Source organism: Crinia signifera, chromosome 3 (genome assembly GCF_055691185.1).
Source record: "Crinia signifera chromosome 3, ASM5569118v1, whole genome shotgun sequence".
NCBI lineage: Eukaryota > Metazoa > Chordata > Amphibia > Anura > Myobatrachidae > Crinia > Crinia signifera.
The window spans coordinates 228,074,248-228,086,289 of record NC_139219.1 but is presented as its reverse complement, the minus strand read 5'-3'; the positions used below and the strand labels follow the sequence as shown (position 1 = coordinate 228,086,289).

Below are 12,042 nucleotides of genomic sequence, written 5' to 3'. Positions count from 1 at the left end.
TGTACTGTGGGCGTAGGGGTCACCAATACCGCTCTTGTCCAAACAGGGCAGTAAAAGGTCAGGCCAAGTGAGTGAGGAGGAGATTCACTTGGGCCTGAAGCTGTTCTCCTCCCGTACCTCCCTATTGATTCCCACTACCCTTACATATAGGGAGATTAGTTTTGATTGTTCTGCTTTTGTTGATAGTGGCGCAGCTGTCAATTTTTTGGATGCCACCTTAGCCGAGAAGCTCGGTATCCCAGCCATTTCTTTCATTCTAAACAGCGGTCCCGACTGAGGGCTCAGCCCACCACCATCATTGCTTGCACCCACGCACGTTACACTCCTTGGCCGGGGGTTCCGATATTGGCAGTGTAGCTAAAGCTCATAAACGGGCTGGCAAGTATGCTAGGAAAGAGGCGGGGTGCACCGCAATAAGCGTAGAAAGGTGTCAGCGCTTTCCCGCAAAGAGAGGAAGTGGCATAATCTGCCAGCCGTGGTGCACTGCGATTACACAGCAGTCCTATGGGGGTTAAGAGAAAGCTGCAGAGTTAAAATAGAGAAAGTAGAGTTTGTCGACTTGTTCAGTCTGACTGACGAGTCCAAAAAGGCCTTTAAGGCCACCAAGGCAAAAGAGGGCATTGGGGCCGAGGCTTTTCAGTCTTACTATAATTGTCTGGCTGTTTTTTGTGCTTTTGCAGCTTGCTATATAGAGGACAGACCTGATGAACACATGAACATCACTAGGTACTGTACATACACATGGTCCATGACATGCAGCGGAAGTATGGGGGTTTTGCTTGGAGGATCTACGAGCAGTTCCGGCGTAATCTGCCTGCATGTCATGGACTTTGGCTGTAAGGATGTAGAGGTGTGGATGGAGGTTGCCTCCAGGTTCGGCTAAGGGGAAGTGTTACTCCTTTAACGATTCCTCTTGCCAGCTGGGTAAACACATCTGGATTTAGAAATCGGGTCGGATCGGGCACATCGCATCGCAACGCATGCGACCATCGGATGCGATGCGATGCGATGACCTGATTTTTCCATAGGAATCAATGTTAAAATGGACTGAGTCCATTTTAACATGGAATTCAATGGGAAAAAGGGGTCCTTTTCATACCCCTACTATCCAAGTGGGCATGGAGTTGGATATAAACCTGCGGTGAGCACAGCGAGCCACCGAGCCCGAAGCGTGGCGAGCGTAGCGAGCCCTGCGAGGGGACACAGAATACCGTCCCCTCGCGGGGCTCGCTTCGCTTGCCACGCTTCGGGCTCGGTGGCTCGCTACGCTCGCCACAGGTTTATATCCAACTCTATGCCCACTTGGATAGTAGGGGTATGAAAAGGACCCCTTTTTCCCATTGAATTCCATGTTAAAATGGACTCAGTCCATTTTAACATTGATTCCTATGGAAAAATCGGGTCATCGCATCGCATCCGATGGTCGCATGCGATGCGATATCGCATCGCATCTGATTGTATGCCTTAACTTAAGGCATACAATCAAAAAATCGGACGCCCAGATACTACATAAGTACCCACATCTGTATACACTGCTCTGGCAATCACCCGGCCTCCAGCTGCTTTCAAGGTGGCCGCCCCTCTAGGGGGGCAGGCACAGCCGCAGCTCCCAAGACCTCCGGCCCAGGCCCTGCTCGCTAGGGCCCATATGCCAGTGCAGGCGGAAGCCATGGCCAGGTGGCTCCACCAGTACCTGGATAGGGAGGTGGCCTCCTTCCTTCTCAAGGGTTGTAGCTCTGGCTTTAAGTTGTCTCTCAGGGGTGAGGTGCGGGGGGGGGGGTTTCTTTTCAGAACCTCCAGTCTGCCCCGACCCTCCTGGCAGTTTTGTGGGAAAAGGTGGATAAAGAGGTGCAGTTAAGGCTCATGGCTCGGCCTTTTTCGCAGGCCCCATTGGCGAACCTGGTCATTTCGCCAATGAGGGTTGTTCCCAAAAAGGTCCCGGGAAAGTTCTGCCTAATTCAGCATCTAAAGAAAAGGAAAGGATAAATATGATGAATCGTAAATACCCAGAAAGCGCCACACAATCGGACAAGATTAAATTGTTAATATAAATTTTATTTATTCATCTATTCATGTGTATATGCATACAGTATATTATATAGTATAAAACTATACCAACAGTATAGACTTTTTAGATAAAACAATAAAAGAAAATACATACACACGTATATATTCCTGGGAAATGATTCTGATATGTGGTTGTCTAAATAACCAATAGTTCCAATATTTGGAGAGCTCTCCTTATGCAATGAATGCGGAAATTGATATTTGAATGTCCCCTATGCTGGATAATACAATGGTAATTAGTGGATAGATGGGAGTGATCGCCGGTATATGAATTCTGTGTTGTCCGCAGACAGCTCCAGCTACCCTGCCAGTGGCCGCCGCATGTTGACGACCCACTGATGTCGGTGAGCAGGGAGCGATTTAATCTTGTCCGATTGTGTGGCGCTCTCTGGGTATTTACGATTTATCTTATTTATCCTTCCCTTTCTTTAGTGTTCTGATTAACAAAACTACCAATTTGTTATTTGGGAGCAGCCGTTAGCTTTATTTAATCATTTATATTTATTCCAAAGGTTAATTTAGAATATTTGCACCTGATTGGCTTGTCTTCTTAGCCTAAGTTAATTCAGTATGTCTTATGCGGCGGGGTCCTCGGTCAACGATACTTTTCCCATGGAGTGTTGTTCAGTAGCTTATCAGTCATTTCATGATGCATTAGCCATGGTGCGGTCATTTGGTCTGGGGGCTATAATGGCGAAGATTGATGTGGAATCCACTTTTCAGCTTCTTCCCCTGCACCCGGACGCATTCCGGCTTATGGGCTTTCTCATAGGTGGGGAATATTTCATTGACAAATGTCTGCCGATGGGATGTTCGGTATCCTGTGAGTATTTCGAAAGGTTTAGCACCTTCCTGCACTGGTGCGTGGAAGTGCAATCGGGAGAGAGCGGGTTCGCTCACTACCTTGATGACATTCTGTGCGTCGGCCCGGCTGACTGAACGCTGTGCTGGACTTCTTTGTAGCTTCTGTTCTCTCTTCGGGCATTTCAGCGTGCCCATTGCTGAAGAGAAAATGGAGGATCCGGTTACCTGCCTGTAATTTCTGGGGATGCAGATTGACACCATGGGGGATTTATAACACTGGGAAATCTAGGGCAGTGGCTGTGCATTACTTGGCGGGTATTTCCATTTTTGCCAGGTTTAAAGGGTATCCCGACACAAAAGGATTCCTGAATTGCGGGGCTAAGACAGGTTGGGCGCACGCGGTTCCCATTCCACCCGATTGCCGACACCCCATAGATGCCTCCTTTCTCCTTGCGGGGTCAGATGGAACATTGCACGGACTCTGCTTTTGAGACGCTTTTGTTCCGCCTGGCCTTCTCCATGGCCTTCCATGGTGCCTTCAGATTGTCTGAACTAGTGGCTACTTCCAAGAGTCATGCTGCAATTTTGCTGGGTTCAGATGTTCGATTGGACTGCGGGGTGCTGTGGTTTAGGATTAGTGGATCCAAAATGGATCAGGCGGCAAGGGGCAGATGGGTGTCTATGAGCCTTGCTGTGCCCGAAGCTGTGTGCCCAGTGTCATTGGCAAGCAGTTATGTGCTAGTCAGGCCATCCTTGTATGGCTCTTGCCTCATGCATTACAATGGCTCCCAGTGACCAGATACCAGTTTGTTTAGACATTAAATCCCTAGGAAGATGGCGTTCTGCGAGTTATACAAATTACATTAGGCCTCGCCTCCTGCCCTGATGGTCCTTGTGCTTGTTTGTTCTTTGTGGTTGATTGATGTCCTCTGTTACCTCTGCCCTAATGTCCATCCTACTCGGGAATTAGCTACGCTCTGCTTTTGGGCCAGCTTCCAGAGTTTTCTCACTTTTTACCTAACCTGATGGACTGAATTTGCCTATTCCGATTCGGCTTTAGGCTCCAATTAAGAGGCCCACAGCAGGTCCATTTGTTTTTTCTCAAGCGTGAGCTTAAGGCATTCCTTATGGTGAACCTCTGCCTGTACGGGTTACCCGAGGTCTTGGTACTTCAACTAGGTGGCAACGATCTTGGGAAAGTGTCCCAATTGGAGCTGCAGGCCATGACCTTGAGAGATCTTGCAGCCATTAAGGCAGTGTGGCCATCCTGCACCTTGATTTGGTCATTTATTGTTCCCCGACTACGATGGAGAGGGGCTAGAGATTGCAAGGCGATTGATGAGGCCCGGAAGAAGCTTATTTCAGCAGTGGCATGGTGGGTTCTGGCTGCCGGAGGTGCGGTTGTCCCACATGAAGGGATTAAGTTTAGGTGCCATCATCTCTTCCGGCCCGATGGACTTCATTTAGTCAGGGACAGTTTGTTTATTTTTTGGGAGGATCTGTTTCTGGTTGTGGCTGCTGTAGTTTAGGCTGGTGGCGGGGCAGGGATTCTGGGCTCAGAGTCCCCGCTTTGGCGAGAAAGAACAGCAGGTTAATGGAATTAGTTCTTCTTTAAGTGATGATGCAACGTATATGGTTTGTTTTCAGTGCGTTCGCCTCTCATTGACTTAGGCCTTCGCTGGATCACCCGCTCGGGGGCAGCGACCTCACCCGTACGGGTGGGTAGTCAATGCAGTAGGTTGAGTGGATTCCGCTTGTTAGGGTAGGTTTGATTACGTATGCAGAATGTGGGGTGGAGCTTAGTTAATTAGCCGTTCTTTCTGGGCCACCATTAATTAATTCATTATTAATAAATTAATCTAGCTTAAAGTGCTTTAAATAAATCAGCAAACAATTTCTGCCAAACCTAAGTCTGCGAGTCTTTATTTCAGGTTTGGTTTGTAAATTTACGAAATGTGAATGTATATACTGTACATGCCAGAGGTCGCACATCAGTTGCTAGGATGTTTAATTGCTATGCACACTATCTTCTTTTCTCAATATTAATAATGAGCAGAAACACACAAGGGTAGATTACTATGTGGTGGAGTTGCCCATATAAACCAACCTATCTCTCTCTATTTCATCCTCGACAATGACAGAATCATTTTTAGAAGTTTTAGTGGCTATCCCATATGGTGTTTGTGTCATTGTCTCCCAATACTGGGCTTCGAGCTCCATTGTTATCTGGTAGATAGTTGCATGGAGTATGTATTTTCTCCCATTGGTTTTTCTCCATGTTCTTGGGCCCTTCTCCATGTGGTGTGATATTCCCGTTAAATTAACAGGAGTGCTTGTACAATGAAATATCGCATAGCATCGCATAGCATCCAACCTTTTTATACCCCCACTATCCACGTCGGTGTGGAGTTGATTTTAGATAGTGTGTCGAGCGCAGCGAGCCACCGAGCCCGAAGCGTGGCAAGCGCAGCAAGCCCCGCGAGGGGATGCCGAATACATGTAAAGTAATCCATGTGCGCTCGCCAGACTTCGGGCTCGGTGGCTCGCTGCGCTCGACACACTATCTAAATTTACCTCCACGCCGATGTGGATAGTGGGGGTATGAAAAGGTCGGAGGACGCATACCGCTGCGCTCGCCGCGCTTCGGGTTGGTGTTAATAGTGGGGGTGGCATTGACAAGGGGGGTGCATTTAACATTGTAAGTGCCCATCAGGGTGCTTGTACAATTAAAAATTGATTTGCATCGCATGCATCACATGCCGCTATATTGCATGCAATGCTATAAGATGCACTTCGATAAAAAATCGGGGGCGCCGTGCTAGGAAACAAGTACCGAAATTTCATATCAAACTTCAATGGAGAAGTATTTGAATCCAAATACATTTGAGGTTGTAAAATCTACATAATTTGCTGGCAAATATAAAGCATAATGATAATGGACATCCTCGTTTCACCAGTTTTGCTAATGTTATATGTTTTTCTGCATACTGCATGTAGTACAGTTATTTTTCATGTTCTGTTTGGGCAGACGACAAATCTGTGGGCTAAACACAATCACAGTGAAGATCACTCCAATCAGAAAACTATTGTTCAAAGAGGTAGGATCTTGATATGGTCTTATGCAACAGAAATATCTCTGTGTGTAAACAATGCATTTATTTAGTAACAATGGGGGAAATTTACTAAGATCGAATGGGTATAAATGCAGCCATTCATAACCATTCGATCGAAAATACTTCTCTATCAATGAGTTCTTCCAATGGTGTATTCATTCATACACCAAATTCGCCCGTATATTGCCTATGGTGTTGTGCTCATTTACTAACATACATACTGCTAAATTTGGCTACAAATTCAGCAGAAAATACAAATGGTAAATGCTCCTCATTTTTCATTCGTATTTAGCTGAAGCCTATACGGATTCAGATCCGTGCAGGCTTCTCTCTGTAAAAAATAGAAAATGAAATAAATCATTTTTAAAAATGGTGTGCCCCCATCCACCCCACCCCCCATGAGCATAACCAGTTCCAGGTTCTTTGAGACAGTCCTGGTTGAAGAAAAGGGTAGGTTCAGAACAAAGGTTCTGTGGCAGCGCTAAAAATTATAATTTAAAAATGGATTCACAGATTGGATGATCCTTACAAACAGTTTTACTATTAGTAAATTACCTGTATATACAGTATTTTCTTAAAAGAAGATGAAATTGAAATACAGCATGTACATGTAAACAATAAAATGTATATAAAAACACTCTCTGCTTGCTGGACTGATCTTTTGCCATTTTTGCAACAAAGCAATGTTATTACGCAATTGGGTAATTGGTATAGTTACCACTCCATAGGTAATAGTGAGGTGCACTGGGTCGTCCCGCTGGTGGCGAATGGATTTGGACGATGTCCAGTAAATCTGGGTGCTTCTCCCAAAGTTGGGGAAGCGATGTTCCTTGATAAAGCTGCAGTTTGGGAAAGCAGCGAAACGCGTTGGGACCCCAATACCCTGATCCCTGTCTTGCTGGACATCAATCTGGACTGACAACTGCCCCATCGCTGTTCACCAAAACAGCAGGACACTTTCCCCCACCTCCAGTGGCCGTGGACCTCATTCCATCCGTCCAAGCCACAAAATAGAGAGGACTCAAACCCCCTGAAAATTGGGACCCAACCCACTGGGCTTCACACGGGTCATCTCATCATCTGGGAGCACCCAACCATCCAATTGATTGGACAGACAATCGATCCATTTTGGTCCAGTACAAGTGGAGAACACGCCTTGGAACACCTCCAGTGGCCACGGAATACAATTACATCCTTCTCCAGGCCACCTACTAGTGAGGATCCACCGCACATCCGCTGGGTACCCCACCTGTTTCCCCCTAGCCCATTGGGGCCCAACATCACTTCCCCAACTTTGGGAGAAGCACCCAGATTTACTGGACATCGCCCAAATCCATTCACCACCAGCGGGACGACCAAGTGCCACGCACTATTACCTATGGAGTGGTAACTATACCAAATACCCAATTGCGTAATAACAATGCTTTGTTGCAAAAACATCAAAAGATCAGTCCAACAAGCAGAGAGTGTTTTTATATACATTTTATTGTTTACATGTACATGTTGTAATTCAAATTCATCTTCTTTTAAGAAAATACTGTATATACAGGTCATTTAATAATATTAAAACTGTTTGTAAGGTTCATCCAATCCTTGAATCCATTTTTAAATTATCAATTTTAGCGCTGCCACAGAACCTTTGTTTTGAACCTACCCTTCTCTTCCTGTTCACCGGGTACAAACTAACCCGCTAATGCAGCTGCTGCTTCCAATACCACTCATATCCTGTGCCCCTTGGTGGACACCCCCACACCGTGTTCACCAAACCCTTGCTTTAGTCCTGGTTGAAGAAATACAGGGGAACATTTTTAAATAACGTCTCCCTGTCTTTCTATAGCCAGCACCTGGCTCTTGGCCCGGTCCTGGTTCTCAAAATAAGGGGGACAAAAGGAAAAGGAGTCCCCATATTTCACAAACCGGCACTGGCTCAAATAGCCATCTGGGTAATGCCACAGCTAGGAGACACTTATTATATAAGGTCCTACGGCCAAAGAATTACCTCTGTGGCTCTTCAGCCCAGGCTGGGTCCATGGGAGAGTTGGGATCCCCACGAGTAAAAGGATTCCCTTCCTGGGCACCTCTGGCCCGGGCTGAAGCCTGTGGCTGTCCCCAGCGCCCCTGGGCTCTGGGTGTCGGGGACACTGAAAATGTAAAAAAAATAGATATTAGGTTCTGTAGTAGAACTACAAGGCCCAGCAAGCCTCCCCTGCATGCTGAGACTTGGAGAACCACAAGTCCCATTATACTGGACATTATTGAGACCACTGCGACTTGTAGTCCCACTACAGAGCCAATATCAAAATAACTGAAATCCACACAAATAAATTATAACTTTATTACACTCTCCATCCTTTCATACTTACCTATCTTGATCCCGAAGCAAGTATTGTCACTTTTTAGTACATATTTCACAAAATACAGCAGTATATTTTTTTCCTACAATTTTTTGGACTGCACCACAGCCACCACTATTCCTGTGTTAAACACATTGTAGTGCCCCCAGTTCATAAGGACATTTCAGTTCATATAAGCCACAGTGCCCCAATGCATGTGATATAGGTATGTGTGCAGGCTCTCCACCTCGGCTACCTAGTAATTACTCTGGCTCTGGGAAAAACTACACCTTCAGGAGCAGGGTACATCTTATATTCCAGCTAGGAGAAGGTATCTTCCAAAAACAGATTTTGTTTTCTGAGGTTTTTTAATAAATATGCCCCACGGTGAGACAAGGCAGACTTGAAACAGATTTAAAGTAATGTTTAGCAAAAATTGACCTACTGTACATCTTTTGTTTGTACATTAACAGGGTTATACAGTAAAGAAAATATACTGTATTTTTTTTTTTTTTCAAAGTTCAGATCATATTACATTTTGTACAGCTGATGAATATCAATCTGCTGAATAGAAAAAAGAATTAGTTCTACACAAGAAAACATTGTTAGAACATATTCTGAACCACGTTTTATTTTTTCCAGACATAAGCCGGATTAAATCTTTCTCTATGTGCAATACAAGCTCTTACTCAAACACTGTAATATTGCTATTACTGTTTATTTATAATATAATGCCAAATAACCATGCCCAGCTTGTATGAGGGGTTCGGGAAAAGGGAGCCCTAAGTTTCCTATATATGTGCCACTTAGACTGAAGCTGTGATTTGGGGCTCACATTCTTTTTCATCAGACTGTTTACCAAGGTTACAGAGGGGTGGAACTACCATTGTTGCAGCAGGTCCACTTCTGCCCCTGTCCCCCTCTTCCTGTCACCCACTGTTTTTACCTGTCACACTCTGCATCCCCCTGCCTCCCCCATCACCCTCTGCCTCCTTCTCTCACACACTTAAGTTGGAGTGGAGGAGGGGAGCCCACATTATATTTTTGCACCTGGGCCCACAACCACAAGTTCCACCACTGCATGGTTTTATGACACAAGTAATTGTCTACCATGTTTCTGTTATTACTCATGTTTTCATTGTTTTACAGGTTTTCAATCCATTTTATGTTTTTCAAGTATACTCTTTAATCATGTGGATGGCTACCTCATACATCGAATATAGCTTAGCTATATTGTTGATGACCCTCGTGTCTATTGTTGCAACCGTGTACAATCTGAGAGTGGTACGTATCTGTATGACAGATGTATAATTATTCAATTGCTGCACAAAGTGGGATATTACTAAGATGTTTTTGTTTCCACTCTCCCATAGCAATCTGTGAAGCTGCACAAAATGTCAGCATCCTATAACAGCATTATGGTTACCGTACTTCATAAAAATGGAGGTAAAAGTGCAGGATACATGACATATACATTTTCTGTTTTACAGTAAAAAACCTCTGTGTTCTTGAAAGGGATACAAATAATATAGAGAGATCACAGACTTTGGGGGGAAATTATTTACTGTATGCGCCTTGGAAATACAGAGGATTTTTGTTTTTTTTTATCATTTTTATGTTGTGTCTGCAAACAGTTCGGTCTCTAACCGATAGGCTACAATGGGCTACCGCCATCTCTGAGTAGCGGTAGCCCCGGGACCCACTGCGATGCTGTTCGATGTTGATACATTGGGCATCTATGTATCCCTCATAGTAACCTAAGGGGCATGCGGCCGCGACCAGGGCAGGAGGGATCGCAGCAGGGACTGGAGATTCCCTCCCAGTGACATATGTTAAATGGGCCCCTTTGTCTATCTGACTGCCTATCTCTATCTTTCACAGGAACTTTATTATAAAGGGGCCTGTCCATTACTCAACTTTTGCATTCAGTTAAAGGTTTTTGGAAGATGATTTATTTATTTATGATATGGGTACAGGTATCAGAAATATCTTCCTATATTCACTAGCAAAAGTATTCCCACAGCTTTCCACTGCAAGTACTGCAAAAATTACACATTTTCAAAATCCAAAAATGCTGAGGGTGAGGTCCGCTGAGTTGGAGTAGGTGGCAAATATTTCAATGCAATGGGTGCTTTATCCAAGTGGGTTAAAAATGGGGTGCAAGTGCCACTCAGCGGACCTCACCCTCGGCATATTATTGCATCAGAGGCACCATTTTTCCTACACTTGCCATGGCTCAGAGATTTTCTGGAGGAACACCACCAACTAAGGACCCGGTTCCATTTCCAAAAGAAGTGAGAGGAATTTCATTCTGCAAATAACTGGCAATTCAAGCATACATCCATAAAACTTGGACGGACCTCCCCAGTACTGGTGGATAAAAGGTTGACTATCCAAGTATTCAGGTCACTGTATCTCTTTATTCTACTATTGACATTTTAATCATTCCCTATATCATTGTTTTTATGTGTATTGTTTTTTGTCTAAATTACATTATAAATGTATTATTAAATAAGCCATTTTAAGATTGCACCTATTGTCATACATACAGTGCAGTTACCCATCTTCCTGTATTTGTGTGTCAGGAATCACCATGCAAACCCCTGACCATTGTTTCCCAGGTCTAACCCCTGACCATCGGTTCCCAGGCCGAACCCCTGACCATCGGTTCCCAGACCAACAACCTGACCATTGGATCCAAAATTTATATCGAGAACATGCAGCTCTTTCTTTGGGTCCCAGACCGCTACAGGGAAACCTATGTAGAGGGCCATCACCTCCCCATTGGTAGCAGCAAAAACTATATCCCCTTGAGAGGTTCCCTTAAAAAGACCGTCAACAGGTTAGATTTTGTGCCTCTGTTCTGGGTTTCTGCCAATTCCTCAATACCAGGGGCGGATCCAGGAGAAAATGACAGGGGGGGCACCATGATAGGAGAGGCTTTTGGATAGGGAGGGTGTTAGTGGTGCCAGTGTACATGCTAAGGGAGCGTCAAGAGAGGAGAGCAGAGAGAGGGCGGGAATGGGATTAAAAATAGGCCCTGGCGTTTAAAGTACACAGGCCCACCTTGGCGACAAAAGTGAAGGATGTAGTAGTGCACGCACCAAAAGGTGTGCTCCGGAAAAGGGGTGTGGCCACTCAAAAGGGGGCATGTTCCTGAGTGTAGTGTACCACACCATATACAACTTGTACACATTATGCAACAAAATACTAGACCCCATTATACTTGCCCCTTAATGCATCATGGATTGTGCCAAAATTCACATAATGCCACATGGATTGAACCAAAATTCATATAATGTTACATGGATTGTGCCAAAATTCACATAATGCCACACGAATAAAGCCAAAATTCACATAATGCCCCAGAGATTAAATCAAAATTAACAATATGCTCCATAAACAGGGACATTGTGCACCAAAGGCGCGCATTAAAAATTTACACCATAATGCCCATTACATGTTAAGCCACACTGCATAATGTCCATTATGTATTATGCCAAACACCATAATACCTATTAAAAATTATGCTACATAAGTGCTGCTTACCTACATGCTCATTGCCAAGGGTTCCATGCTCATTGCCAGGGGTTCCATACTTATTGCCATGGGTTTCATGCTCATTGCCAGGGGTTCCATGTTCAAGGGGGAATACATGCTTGCGGTAACTGGAGGACAGTCATCGCCAGGCAGAACTGACAGCCATTGACAGCCAGGCATAGAGC

The 12,042-nt window shown here is 44.9% G+C and overlaps 1 protein-coding gene across 1 annotated transcript in view; it reads left to right on the top strand.

Moving 5' to 3' along the window:
• The window catches only part of LOC146064270 (putative cation-transporting ATPase 13A4), a 143,069-nt gene that overhangs the window by 15,616 nt on the left and 115,411 nt on the right, over positions 1-12,042 (top strand). The window contains exons 6-8 of the mRNA XM_083177554.1: positions 5,900-5,969; positions 9,467-9,601; positions 9,691-9,763. Coding sequence (XP_083033680.1) covers positions 5,900-5,969; positions 9,467-9,601; positions 9,691-9,763 — 278 coding nt within the window. The remainder of the gene's footprint in view (positions 1-5,899; positions 5,970-9,466; positions 9,602-9,690; positions 9,764-12,042) is intronic.